Genomic DNA, 15,086 nt, shown 5'->3' with positions numbered 1-15,086 from the left:
CTTCAGATCAACGTGATGCACCGGCTGCAGCGCGCCAGCCGCGGTGGCCATTGGAGGGTGAATCAAAGGCAAAAGGAAGACCTTTCTCTCTCTTTCTCTCTCTCTCTCACTGTCCACTCTGTCAAAAAAAAAAAAAAAAAAAAAAAAAAAAAAAAAAGAAAAGAAAAGAAAAAAAAAAAAGAACAGAACATTGCTGGGGCTGGCGCTATGGTGCAGCAGGTTAAAGCCCTGGCCTGAAGTGCAGGCATCCCATATGGGCGCTGGTTTGAGTCCCGGCTGCTCCTCTTCTGATCCAGCTTTCTACTGTGGCCTAGGATAGCAGCAGCAGATGGCCCAAGTCCTTGGGCCCCTGCACCCATGTGGGAGACCTGGAAGAAACTCTTGGCTCCTGGCTTTGGATCAGCACAGCTCCGACCATTGCAGCCATCTGGGGAATAAACCAGTGGATGGAAGACCTCTCTCTGTGTCTCTACCTCTCTCTCTGTAACTCTTTCAAATAAATAAAATAAATCTTAAAAGAAAAAAAAAACCAGAACATTGCTAGGCCTGGCTGACCTTGGGCAAGGTGGCATTCAGGCCCCCAACCCCTCCAACCTGCCCTCTCTTTCGGCCCAGCCTCCCACACTGCCCTGAGTGGGCTCCAACAGGTGGGTTTGCAGTGAATGTTAATGCTGTAACTCCATACATCGCCCTGTGGTGGGGGGAGGGTTGCATAACCAAGGCAGGGCCACCTAAGGGATCTGTGTGGCCCAGTGCAACGCAAAACTGCAGGAAGCAATTCAAGACGGTGACAGCAGAGCATCGAACACAGGAGACCGAATGGGACTGCAAAGGGCGCCGTGTCCAAGCCAGTCCTGTATCAAGGACACACAAAGACATAATTCAGAAAAGCATTTTTTTGGATGACCACAAGTTTTTATTTTCATGGACGAATACTAAGTATTTACAAATATTCTTAAAACAGGACATTTCCAGAATATTCCACTCTTGCAGCAGTACCAGTTCACTGGGCTCTGCAATCTGCACCGTTACCGCAGTCTGAAGAGTGACACAGACACTGGCACAATCTGTCCCATGGTCCCCCCAGGCCCCACCACTGTCATAGTTCTGCGTGCTAAGACATGTTTGGCACGGGTCAGGACTGCAAACCCACAGCAAAGCAGGAAGGAGTAAGATCGCCACAGGTGCCAGAGGTACTCAAAGGACATGTAGCATCTGGAGAGGCCAACAGGAAGGGTCCCAGGAAGGGGAGCAACGGAGCCAAGGAACCACCGGGGGGCACAACGGGGCAGTGGGAGTGAGAAGGCAGGATGGCCTGGGTAGGCTCACCCATGGCCACTGAATCATTTCGGAAGACGAGAGGAGGACCTGACGCTCTTAAAAGTTCTAGAATCTCAGGCTGGTGGTGTGGTACAGCAGCTCAGGCTGCCACTCGCGACTCCGGCATCCCATCCTGGAACGCCAGCTACTCCGCTTCCAATCCAGCTCCCTGCTAATGTGCCTGGGAAGGCAGAAGACGGCCCGAGTGCTCGAGCCCCTGTCCCCCACACAGGAGACCCAGAGTTCCCGGCTCCTGGCTTCAGCCTGGCCCAGATTTGGCTGCTGTGGGCATTTGGGGAGTGGCTCAGCAAATGGAAGAGATCTCTGCCTGCCTTTCAAATAAATAAATCTTTTAAAAAGTTCTAGAATCTAATTTTAAAAGGTTTCATGTGCACAAAGGGTAAACAGATGTGACCCAGTCAATGTCAACTGAGCGCTGGTACACAGTGATGCAACTGCACAAGGCCGGACTCCAAAGGGCAGGTGAGTTTGTGGCCCTTGAATTGGTTGCAAATGAACCTTCACCCCCGCCCCGATCTCATGACTGCCTCCAAGTCCTGGCAAAGCCTTGGTCCTGTGGTGAGCAGGGTTTCAGTGCGGGCTCACTAGTGAGTCTCCCCTTTATGTAACGCACGGTCCACTGCAAGAGGGCTGCTGCGGGTGCTGGTCGCTGCAACCCACGTGCACCACGGTGAGCGAGCTCAGCGACTGAACAGAGCAGAATGCACCATCCTTACGCTTGAGACGACGCAGAGGGAGAACACTCACGGATTTGATCTTACCCAGGCCTCCCCCTCTGCTCACGAGCGATCTGACCTAACCATGATATGGCACGTTGACGGCAGAATTTCAAGAGGTTGGAGGTCTGTTGTCAGGGACATGCAGGCCCAGATACATGCTGTCTCATCCATAGCCTATGGGAACAAGGTCAGCTCAGAATTAAGACTTGAAAATTCCACATAATGCATGTCTACACACGTGTGTGTATGTGTGTGTGTGAGAGAGAGAGACAGACAGAGAGAGAGAGAGAGAGAGAGAGAGAGAGACATGTGCATATATTGTGTACAGACAAGAATAATTCCAAAAAACAGAACTGAAGCATAAATCTAAGAGTAGGCAGTTTGCCTAGTGGTTAGAAAGCCCATGTCCTACATCAGAGTAGCTGGGTTCAAGTCCAGCTCTGGCTCCTGATTCCAGCTTCCTGCTAATGTAGACACCGAGAGACAGCGGTGATGGCTCAAGGGGTTGGGTTCCTGACCCACGTGGGAGACCTGGTTTGAGTTCTGGGCTCCCAGCTCTGGCCCAGCCCATCCCTGGCCGTGGTGAACATTAAAGAAGTAAATCAGCAGAAAGGAGACCTCTCTCTGTCTAACAAATAAATTATATAAATAATATTTTGGTGCAAAAATTTTGAAATCCATGTACACAAAAGGTCTTCAAAAAGCTCATGAAAATCACTTATTGTGACAAAAAGTATGCATGGATTTCAAAACATTTTTGTACTGAAACATTTTAATTCCATTTTTCATGAACTTTAGGAAACATCCTAGTATACGCATATAGAGAAAGAGCATGAGAAACACCGAGAGAGAGAATGTATACTTGTATACGTATACAGAAATACTTAGAACAATTCAACTCCACTTTATTAAATTCAGCCCACACTGAGTCTCTGCCATGTGTGGGCCCTATGGTAGGCACAAGAATACAAAGTTATCTGAGTGTCACCCACCGCAAGGAAAACGCCACCTAGACAGGAGATGAACTGAGAACCACACTGCACCTCTCTACCAGCAGGTGGTCGTTTATAATCCAAGTGGCATGGTTTGGCGATTCTGTATTGAAGATGCTGGGTAATGTGAACTAGGGCCAGAATGACTGGGTTCAGGGTCTGGCTCCACCACTTTGAAGCTACGGGACATCAAAAGTGCAACTTGGGCTCAGGATCCTCCTTGTAAAATAAACACCTACAACTGCACCTTTGGCATAGGGTGGTAGGGCTTACAATGGCAGAAATACTGATGGCACTGAGAGGATCTCAATAAAAGGGAAACATCAGTACTACTACTACTGATACTAGTAGTAGTACCATCACCAGCACCACTAGTACCACTACCGCTGCTGCCACCACTATTGCAGAGACAAACACAGCATTCTCAATAGGATGAAAGAAAGCACGGGCAACCCAACTTGGGAGGCAAGAACAGACTCAGAGGGTCTGACACGGAGGTGAGGCTTTCCCTGGAACAGGTGTTTGTAGGAAGAACGAAAGGGAAAATGGGCATTCATTCCAAGAACGGAGGTTGCTCAAGGGCGCTGAGGCATGAAGCATCCCAGCATGTCCAGACCACTGCCGGTGGATCAACACAACCAGAGCAAGAGTTCATGGTCAAAGAAGAGCCATGACTAGACTTGGAAGGGCCACCAAAAAACCCTCAGAGAGAGAGTAACAAAATCAGATTCGCCTTTGTAGAGGGTTCCGGGTAATTTCAGCCAAACAGAATTTTACCTTGGCAGGGTCACCATGGTGATGATCGGTCCCAGGCCACGTGACACCATTCTGATCAGGGATGGCTCACGTGTGTGATGGTGATCCCACACAATGCAGCTCAAAAACCCCTCCCCCCTAGCCTTTTCACGGCACCTTTTCCACGCTGAGAAACACAAACACCTCCCCTTGCACTGCCACAGCCCAAGGAACTCAGCACAGAACAGGCTGCCCAGCTTTGGGGTCTAGAAAGAGGCAGCGCCGGGCAGCCTGGGTGTGCAGGGGGTCACCCCACGTGGGTTTGTGTAAGTGCACCCTGGTAGTTGACAAGGACGGATCTGAAGACGCATTTCTCAGAGTGCAGCCTCATCGTTAAGGGGTGCGTGGCCATACATCAATGCTACAGAACGGAGGCCCACTGCCACCCACAAGGGCTTGCCTCTGGTGGCAAGTCTTCCAAAGCCTCTTGCTTTAGTTTTAGGAGCTCATTGGCCCACTTTTCCAGGCTAACCGCTAGCCGTGGAAGGTTTTCTTTAGCACTCGTGTCTTCCAGGATGACTGCTCAGTACTCCTCCTCACACGCACACGGAGACGCCTAGGGAGCCGCTCATGAACCCACAGAACGGTGGATTGCTGTCTAAGCTACGCAGCTGCATCGGCAGCTTTTCAGGTCAGGACTCACAGGAGGCGGGGTGGAGGCGGGGCTCAGAACTGGAACTAGAAGTGGACAGGAGCAGTGTGTGCACAAGTACCCAGGAATCAGCCGTCTACAGGAGCAGCAAGAGGCACACAGGTCACCAAAGAAGAGGACAAAGAACATGCGCCGTGGCATGAGAGGGGTGAACAGAGGGAGGACACAAATGCAAAGTGGGTCTTTGAAGGGCAGTTAGTGACAAAAGAGGTCCCTGGGGAAGACGGTTTGGGACAAGCAACTCAACTGTGGGAAAGGATGGCTCCATCAATCTGCCCACGGGTCGCCCGTGAGGTTGGCCGGCTGGCGGATGCTGCTAATTCTCTGTGCTCAACCACATCCTGGGTACCTCTCGTGCCAGCCTGTCTTCATTTGGTGGCTCGCCCACCAGCAGACTGAGATACCACACGGGGTCCCAAGCCAGGAAGCACTCCGGCCATGCTGCTGGGCACCCAGATATCGTCCTAGGCATACCCCTACACGCTGTCTCGTTGACCAGCAGGCGTGAGCAATCTATTTCCCTGGCCCCATGGAAGCCACAGACCCCAAGTTCCAGGCAACCTTTACTTGAGACAGCCCCTTTTTCCCAGAACCAAACTCCTTGGATCTGGTCCCAGATTTCCCAAAAATGTACCTTGCTTTCCCCACGTCACTGTCTCCCTGTAACACAGCCTGGTCTTCAATGCCCGTGGCATGCCTGGTCTCACAGACCTGCTCATGCACGTACGTGTGTGTGTGTGTGTGTGTGTGTGTGTTCAAGAACTAGGGCGTCCAATTCCGGGCCAGCCAGCGAGTGCTGCCATCCCACCAGGCCCACCAGCACGTCAAGTCCAAGTTCTGGACGCACACGTCTCATCATGGCCCTGGCACTGCCTCTGGGCTTGCTGAGCACTGAGCACCGGCGGTATTTTGCTTATTTTAACTTGTTTTTCAAAAAATAAATAAAACAGAAAACAAGATAATCCTATCAACCCATAGCGTTGGACTCCAACCTAGCGAGTATGTTATGATCAACGGAGAAATTCAAAGCATCATAGGGACAGCTAAAGCCGGCCTGGAAAATCGCAGGAACTCTATCAATCATCACTCTGTGTTTCAGACAGTAATTTTTCTCCTGAAAAACATTAAATTGAACAATAAATTATTTATTGAGCACCTACTAGGTGACAGTTACTGCATATCCCACTGAACCTAACAGGATTTCTTTTTTCTCTCAATTTCTTAAGCGCTGATCAGGGTGCTTCAGTTAGCTCTCTCCTCTTCTTAAGCAAGTTTACTATGACGAATGTGTTCAGAAGTTGAATACTTTGCTGCCTAGTTTTCTGGGAGGTTTTTTTTGGTTTTGTTTTCTTCCTACTATCGCCTTTCACCTAAAGCATTCCCTCCCTCCACCCCCGTACCACCACCACCACGCTCTGATTTTTGGGGTGAAAAAAAAAACCTAGCATCTGGGGTCTAAGACCACTTGAGATGTCTGGGCTGGAGATTGCTAATGACCTCCCAGAGATAACCCAAATTGCTGATTTAGCAAAGCCCATTCTTGACCTTGACACAAGACAAGACAGGCAAAGGGGAAGGACTTGGGAGGGCCCGGTGAAAGAAAAAGGATCATAGAGGCGCTCAGATCTCGCCAAGCCCTGTCTCCCATTCAGCAAACACCTGGCTGAGTTGGAAAACATGACCGGCCCAACCTTCCTACTGGCACCAATTGAAGCTGTCAGCTCTCGCTTGTCACCAGTTGCACCGGGGGGCTGGCCCGGGCAGCCACAAGAGCCCTAATTAGGCAGAAATGACACTTCTACAACTGACCTGCCAGGACCTTTGGCAAACCATTTAACATCATTAGTTAACATTTTTAAAAAGTGTGAATGTAAATGAACAGCCAGTGGCTTTCAATGGAGTCTGTCGGTGGCATCTCCCCCTCCCTTCTCACTCTCTCTCTTTTTACATGAATAGTCCACTTGTTTTCTCCAGGACGGGAGGGAGCCAGGAGGAAGGAGGAGGAAGAGGGCCAGTCCCCAAGAGGAGAGACACGTTAAAGCATAAACAAGCTCAGATGAACGGCGCCCATCGCTTCCTGCCTTTGTACAGGCCCGAACCAGGACGAGCTCCCAGGGCCACCAGGGCAGAGCATGGACAGCAGGGGCCCTACAGCTTAGACTGAGGCCATCTCACTCCCGCTGTCCCTGTGGGCGGCAAGGCCAGGCTTTGGGGAGGTGGGTGGGGATCGACTTTTATTTCCTGCCTCTGAACTAGGCTTTCTCCCAACCCTCTTCCCACGTGTCGGCATTCCGATCAGATCCGGCGGGTTCTGCGGTGGCGGCGGCAGCGTAGCGAGCGTCTTAGCGGACGAGGGTCCTCTCCAGAGGAGCAGGGCTCTGGGGAATGGTTTCAGAGGCCAGCTTGATACTCACGCGCGTCAGCTGGCTTCCTACCTGAAGCCGTCCTCTCCCACCTTGCATCGCACCTCGTCTTGCTCCTGGCTTTGCACCCACACAGGCCGTACACGGCGACACTCTCCATCTGCAGGAGGGAAAGAGAGTTCATGGACAACACCGCTGCGTCTCTCCCCACGTGGCTCTCTCTGTGTGCAGTCGAGCCCGCTGAGGGTCTGCAGAGATGGCACCGGGCAGAGGGAGAGAAGCAAAGGTTTGGGGGGGGGGGGGCCTGCACTCATCACCTGTTGTGTGGCTTTGGGCTGAGCCCTGGGCGTCGCTGATGCCTTACTGTGTCAAGTGAGAGGAAAACACATGGAAATTTCATGGAAACCGTGAAGAGTGGTGTGAACGCAAGGAGTTACAGCCCAGAGCTGCCACAGTTGCAGAACCATGTCAGGATCTCATCTCCCATTTATCCTGGAGACAACGCGGGGAAAGTGTCCCCTGCGCCCCAAGCCACCAGCATATCCCATATACCCCAGGGGTTTGTAGACAATGCATGGGTGCCAAACGAATTCCTAAAACCCAAGCTCCATTAGCTGTTGGCCCCTGTGGCAGAGCCTACACAGTGAGAGGGGAAGAGTCTCCCATCCGCGCGGCATGTCCAGACGCCCTGGCAGCAGTGGCAGGTGGATGGGCACACAGCAGCAGCATGGCAAAGCCAAGAACGCTCCCTCCAGCCCGAAGGGCCTAGAGCAGCGGAACGTGTGTTCCCAGAGGCAGCACGGGTCCTTCATCCGGGGAGTTTCTGCTCGTCCTTGGATTAAAGATGGGTAAAACCAAGCAAGTCGTGTGTGGCCGAGGGTGCCTGGGACGGGCACCAGAGGGAAACGTTAAGAAAACAACTTGGTTTGGGGCCGAGAGGGAAAATACTGGGGAACATCCCTAATAACAGGAAACGGGGAAGGGGCGAACGGCTCATCGTGATGAAGCGTGTAGTGCTTTTAAGCTAAATACCTCAGCATATTAAGCAAATCGAGAAAAGCCGGCACGGCGCTCAGAAAGCCTCCGGGAGGTGTCTGGTTCTGACCCCTTTCCCGTCACATGCCTGGTCCCGGCCGGTTGTTTAGTGTTGCTTCTCGGCTCCAGCTGCGGAGCCTATTGAAAAGCCCTCGCTCCCGCCTGGTTCTGGCACATTTTCTGCAGGTGCCTCCTACCGTGGCCACAATGGGCTGCTCGGGAGGTTCAGACCTGTCAACAGCTGGGGGGGGGGGGGGGCAGCGAGAGTGGAGGGGGTGCAGTCATTGTCTTAAAGGGCCAGTGACATGGTGGCGCGGCCGCCCCTCGCCGGCAGCACTGGCACCTGCTAATGAGATGAATCCTTTCTCCCGCTCTCTCTTTCTCTCTTTAATGATTTAACTTGATCGCTTTGGTTCCATTCTGGAAGGGGAATTGCTCCATTGATCATATAAAGTAATTGCCTGTAAAACATTGCGCTGCGACGACTCCCCCTTCCCTGGCTGAAAATGTCACAGCAATTGAAAAGCTCTTAGCCCCGTTCAAGAATGCGCCTGCTGAAGGGAACAGTCTGCATGCATCCCAAAGACTTGTGTGTTCCTGCACTTACAAGTTTGTGGTGTGACTGATGGATTTTTAAGACGGGGAATTTCCTTCCCATAGGATTTTTATGTGCAATGGCAGGCAAGTAACCAAACAGGGAAAAAAAAAAGCCAACAGACCAACAACACAAAACCCCCTGCAATCCTAAAAACTAGACACAGTAGTTCAGAGACGGAAATCCTCTTCTCCACCCCCAAGGTGGTCCTTGTCTCAGACGCCGGGGAGGCCGCGGCCGCCCACGTGGTCCAGCGACAGGCAGGAGTCGCCCTCTCCGCTCTCAGAAACGGGCGCTATCGTTGTCCAGGAGGCCAGCAGACGCTCTGCTCCGGGGGAGGATTTGCCGAGTTTTCAGACCTGTCACTTGGCGGCAGCAGCGACACGCCGTGGGAACGCAGACCACACACTTCAGGGGCTGTCGTAAACACCTTTATTAAATAGTCCCTGCCACACCAACGCGAGGGAGTCGTGCACCTGGGGGAAAACCGCTCTGTCGCAGGCACGGACCTGTCAGCGAAACAGACAGCTCCTGGCGATGGTTTCACTCGCCTCCGACAGGCGAAAGCCTAAGTTCCTTCCTAAATGAGACTCTGTCTGCCTAACTGGGGGAAGCCCCACGTGCTGTGCACCACGCTGACGCGTTACCTGTGTGGGAACAAGGCCTCAGGTGAGTCACCTCTCACCAGGATGAGCCATGCATGCTCTTCGGTAGCTGGTGCAGGAATCGCACAGGATGCGCTCATTATTATACTTTTTATAAAAGGGCAGAACACATGCCTGCTTTCTGACAAAGAGGGTATGCAGGGGACTTGGCCATCCAGGGCCACTGACAATCCGCCCCATAAAGCTTTCTAACGGCCAAACCTTGTGACAAAGGACATGGTACAAGTTCCATATGTAGGTACAGCGTTTTATTTTCTTGGGAGTTGAGGATCTGAGATTCTGAAATCTTTTAATATTTCAGACTACACATGATCTTCAGGACAGCAACACACACACACACACACTAACATATACTGTGTTTAATGAAAGTTATTTTTCCTTTTTGTATAAGGAACATGCAAAAAAATAAAAAAGAAATTCTTTAAAATCACACTCATAAAATAAACTGGTTCCCAGATATGAGAATTATGTAAACAGCCCCTAACCAGAAACTTAAATTTTTTTCTATTTGCTTATGTTGGAAGATATTATTTTTGTCTGGAAATGAAACAAGGGTACTTCCCAAAGTTCATGGAAAATGGAATTAAAAGATGAGTTTATTTTGGTGCAAAAGATTCCGCAATCCATGCATAGGCAATGTTCTCAAAAAGTTTGTGGAAAATGTGTATTCTGAAAAAACATGCAAGGATTTCAATTTTTTGTTTTTGCACCAAATTAAACTTATTTTTAATCCCATTTTTCCAGGAACTTTTTGCAGTATCCCTAAATATCCTTAGATATTTAAATAGATTTATAATTAGATAAAATAGAACTAAATACAATGTGGAACTAAATGACTCCAAAAGTTCTACCTGGATCTGAGACCCTTCTCTAAAATAATTTAACACGGATTCACGTAACGGCAAACAGATGCACAATGGATCATTTCTAGAGGCTTTGTCTGTCAGGTGGGCAGTTAACACAGAGGAGGTGGGTTAAGCCCAGCAGCCAAGAACAGGAGAGACCAGGCCAGAAACCAAAGCCCACTGGTAAAGAAAGGCACTCAGAGGGCAAGAGTGAGACCAGGCGGCACCGGAATCTGGCCATCTGGGTGGAGGAGGCAGGTGGCCAGCCTCCCCAGGGCCGGTGTCCGCTACTTGAGCTCCCCGAGAGCCCGTGCTTGGACAGTCTTCTGTCCCTCCTCCGTGTTCCTGGATACTGGAGGAGGAGAAGGCAAGCCGAGAGTGCGGCTCTCCCCCCGGGAAGGAAGGTCGCGTCTGACAGCAGCCCGGGGACTGCTTTCACTTCTGCACCTCCTCAGGCTTCCGTGTGATGCTGCGGGAGGTCCCAGGCAACAGAATCCTCTCCACGGCTCACGCTCCACTCGGAGCTCTGAGCACATTTTAGGCCACCTGACCTCGTGGGGAGAAATTCACCTGAGGTTACATTTGTTTGAACTTCATCCTAAACAAGGCTTGGAAAGATGTTGGGCAGGTGTTCAAAAATGAAGTAATGCATTTAAAAACGTGTGTACTGCTGCTGTGTGGCCACACGGCTGACTGAGGGCTGAGGGTTCTGCTCCTTGCTAGCACGTATCTGTAAGACAGATCGCACATCTGTGGAGGCAGTGAGCATCAGACATGTCCACCCCAGCACTTTATTTACCCAGTAAACGCATTTGTCAACTGACATGTATCTCACCCACTAAGAGTCCACACACAGAAATGTTACCTTCCCTTATGCTTAAATAAAAAGCTAATGTTGGGGATGATGGATACCAGTACCTGGTGAAATATTCAAATGTTCACCGCAGAACACGTGCACATATTTGTACTTTCTGGTCAGAAAATGCTGGCAGCCTAAATGTTGCTTTATAGCTCCTGGATAAAGACAGAGTCACTGGCTAAGGGAGGAAAAGATTCGACTATTTTATGCCTCGGCAGAAAGCTCAAGATCATTCCAAATGAACCCTTCGACCACTGTTTCAGGGAGACCTCCCTGACGCTAGATAAGCACGGTCCACCCCCAGCCCACGAAGAGCCGTGCTCTGCTGTTTTTGTTTCCTACAGTTCTTCTCTGAATTGCCTACTGCAAAGTTTCCTTTCTTTCAAAAGTCAGAAAGCGCTAAGTAGCACGAGGAGTTTTCCCACACTCTGTTTTTCCCCCAGTTTGATACAGGCCACAGTCCCCTTCCTCCAGTCATCGCCTTCCAGAGTTACAGCTTATTTTAAAATATTCAACTGAAACAGATGCACCCTGGTAGCTAACACAAGCAGGACTGGTTCCCAGGGGCCAGGCGCAGGTGCCCAGCATACACAAAACCTGTAGTCTTACCTGCACCTGTTGTTAAAAGTAGATGAGATGGGGGCAGGAGGTGTATCCTAAAGCCCACGTTTAGAGAGCAAAGTCGGAGACACAGTCCAAACACCGGGACGGACTAACCCAGATGTGAAAACCGAGCCTTGACCCAAGACGGACAGGCGCGTGTGCGTGTGATGTGTCTGACCCACTGGCCAGGGGCTAGTTTTATGTCAAAAAAGATGGTGCTTTTTTTCCTTAGCATTAAGTCTTGAAAAAAAGAGAGTGAAAAGTTCCAAGCACGCCCCTAGTGAATTAAAGGTCAAACCTTTATAGTTATATAGTTATTTTTAGCTTAAAAATGGTGATTCTTTTTATTTTCATATAACAAATAATATTTGGAGATAAAGCTCATTGAAAATATAAATTAAAGGAATTCTTGTAATTTTGAATTTATTTTAATTGCTTCTTAAAAATCTCACAAAAAGACAAATAATTTTGCATTAGGTTTATAAGAATACACAAAAATTATGAATTGAACAGAATATTTTCTCGTAAAGCGCTTAGCTAAGAATTCAAAGTGACTGTACGTTCAGTAAATAAAGGATGACACAAGGACCATACTCCTTTTAAAGCTAACAAATTGGAAAACTCGCATTCATTTCAAAATTCATTCTTTCAATTAAAGTCATGCCTATAATCCTTTGTTTTCACCCTGCAAAATAGCCTTTGGTTTTGTATTTTCAAAATCAGCGCAGAACCTGATTTTTCCTGACCAGCTGGCTGTAAAGGAAAGAAAGTATTTACCATCAGGCAAGAGGCTCAAGTCACATCCACAAGCTAAAGGAAACCCCAGCAATTCTTTGGCATGGGGTAACTTTACATCAAAAAGAAGTGGGAACTGTACTATAAAAATTTCAGGGGTGGAAAAATGCCGTGGCAAGTGCCGAGATCTAAGGTCAACCTGGAGGGTGGCCTGCTGCCTGAGCTGGTTTCACAACCGCCTCTATTTCCAAACGCCCAGAGAGGCCGACACGGGGGCACCATCACCTAGGCGGCTCAGGGACGTTTTAGACCAGTCGGTTGTTCATAAACCGACTCAAAAGTTTTACTGGAGTCTAGCAGTGACTGTGGACCAAGTCCCGGGTCCTCAGGGGCAGAGGGGTGGGAGTGGGAAACGCTAGGAGACCCTTGGATGACGCTTCCCTGGCCTGGTCCACACACACACACACACACACACACACACACACACAGACACATCCAAACACACCAAAGCACCCGGATACTGTTATTCCAAATTTCACTTGGCTTCATTTATTTCCAAGTGAAAGGCCCTTCACACACAATTACCCTGACGCATCAGGCCTGCTGCGGTTCGGGGGACAACTGTGTCAGATGCTGCAGGTCCCTCCAAGCGGCGGCACTTAGACAGCTGTGCGGCCGCGGAGCAGCAGCAGCAATCGCACCTTCAAACCCTTTCCGCTCCGGAAACAGCGTTTCAGTCCCTTATTCCCACTAAACTTTCTCCGTCAGGTACGAAGGAAACACGACTGATTTTTCCATCCAAGATCTTGAAGGCATAATCACAGAATATATTATTTAATTAAAAAACAGAATCAAGAGCACATTATCCCTTCTTGGCACACACGTCAGTGTACTATTAAAATTTTGGCTCAAAAATGTCATCTAACACACTTGAGATTCATTCACATGTCACCTTGAATAATTCCGGAAGTGCACAGGGCTCCAATGATAATAATTTATATATGATTGTAATAAAAGAAAGAAGTGTAGCTAAATTGGTATTGAGCAATTTGCCTTAAATGATTTTATTTGCTAAAAAGCCCTGGGAATTTATCCCCCACACTAAAACTCTTCAACAATTCCTAATCTGCATTTGTGACTAGTATATTTTTAAAATACTCAAATAACTAGAATTCTCAAACTTCTTAAATAGGTGACTTTCCAGAAGGCAAATCAAGGCAGAAAAACAGTAACAACACAATAGCAGCAAAACCACCACCCTGAGCTTGGCCAACAGTTAAAGTAAAGAGAAAGATCGAAATTTCTGGTAACTTAGCTTTTTGGTTCCCCCAAACAAGTTTTTGAAAGTTTACCGTTCCTGTAAGATTCATGGCCGGGCCTGTAGAAACATCAGTTATAAAGGCAGATAGTCTTTGGATTTTGCTAACAAGAAACAGATAATTCCTCTTAAGCAGATTAACTTAAAGTACATTTTCAGGGAAGTTAAAATCCCCTTCAGTCGGGTTCTTAAGTTTAATTACAAAAGTCAAACAATTTATTAACTCTCATTCAAGTGCAACAACAAAATAGGTAGGCACAGGGCTCTCAGGGGCCAGGAAACAAACCAAATGGATATTTGTAACCTCACAGAGAAAGCATTTTTAGCCCGGACTTGACAAAACAGCGAACTGTGCCTGAACTGGGGCGCTTGCTTTCTTCTTTGCTGCCCCCTATGTGGACAACACGTTTAACACTTCCTTCACTCACAATAAATGCAATTACAATATTTGTTTTGCTACTTTTCTGTTAAGAAGTACAAATTAGAAAACCTGGACTTTGTGAGGATATTTTACATATTTCTTTTATTGGCCCTGTAATTATGCCATTAAAATACCCTTGTGTCGACTTCCATAAAGGTAAAAAAAAATTATCTATTTAAACATGGGAAAATTAGCTTGCTTAAAAAGAATTCCTTTCGCCTGATTTTTCCCTTTGCTCTTCCTTGGCTGAGCTCACTGGACAACTGCCCTACTTCCAGGTCCTCTCTGCCCACACAGAAAGTGTGTGTCCGTCCCCTGAAAAATACCAATTAAACTGCCAGCAGCAGCATCCCCGACAGTATCTTTTGGTCTTCAGTGTCAAAGGCCTTTGCACAAATGACCGGAAGGTTGAATCTGAAACAGGCCCTGACAGGACGCCAGCTTCGAGCCACCACAGTAAGACCTCAGCTCCGGCTTTCGGCTTTCTGCGGGGAAGCAAGCCAGAAACTACACAGCAACTTTCTAACTTCTAACTTTCTAATGAACGAACACTGAAGGATAAAGTGAGAGATCTCCAGGGGCCACTAACCTCCCTTCCTAAAGGAGCTTCCCCTCCTTACTCAATTCAGTCTGAATTCTTGTGCAAAACTAAATAAAGGTTTCACAAACACTGCAAACCTACTCAAAAATATTCCACTGTCCTTTCCCTTCTTTTCTCTGGCAATAGCACCATTTACTACATGTTAGGCAGGGTAGGAAGAAGTCTATGTGGATTTTTAAATCTAATCCTTATTAAAATATGAAAATATTAGCCGATGAGGAAATGGACTCAGAGAGATTAGTCTGTGCAAGGTCGCACTGCTAGGAACAGAAAGAACCAGGATTTCGGCCTAAACAGGCTAATTCTAAGCCCTGACACTTCTAGGCCTTCGTGGTTGTACCCATGATCAAATCATTCCTGGGTCAAGCCTCAGCCACTCCACTTGTGACACGATCCGTGGAGAAATCTTTTATAGCAGTTCTCAACCTTGCACATTAACATCACATATTGAAAACAAAAAACAAAAAACAAAAAACAAAAAAACAAAAAACACCTCCACGCATGGGCCCTGACCCCTAGCGAGTCCAGCTGGATGGGTCTGGGGTAA

General features: G+C 48.5%; 1 protein-coding gene across 9 annotated transcripts in view; it reads right to left on the bottom strand.

Annotated features, from left to right (window-relative positions):
• The window catches only part of HSPA12A (heat shock protein family A (Hsp70) member 12A), a 145,906-nt gene that overhangs the window by 125,633 nt on the left and 5,187 nt on the right, over positions 1-15,086 (bottom strand). For 3 of the 9 annotated variants that reach the window (XM_051824194.2, XM_051824196.2, XM_051824195.2), the window contains exon 2: positions 6,914-7,022. In XM_051824194.2, the coding sequence (XP_051680154.2) occupies positions 6,914-7,022 (109 nt within the window). Of the gene's footprint in view, positions 1-6,913; positions 7,023-13,551; positions 14,966-15,086 lie in introns of those variants that run through there. The other 6 variants (XM_017348602.3, XM_017348605.3, XM_017348603.3 and 3 more) reach the window with 4 other exon arrangements.

Source organism: Oryctolagus cuniculus, chromosome 15 (genome assembly GCF_964237555.1).
Source record: "Oryctolagus cuniculus chromosome 15, mOryCun1.1, whole genome shotgun sequence".
NCBI lineage: Eukaryota > Metazoa > Chordata > Mammalia > Lagomorpha > Leporidae > Oryctolagus > Oryctolagus cuniculus.
This window is presented reverse-complemented; position numbering and strand designations above follow the sequence as displayed.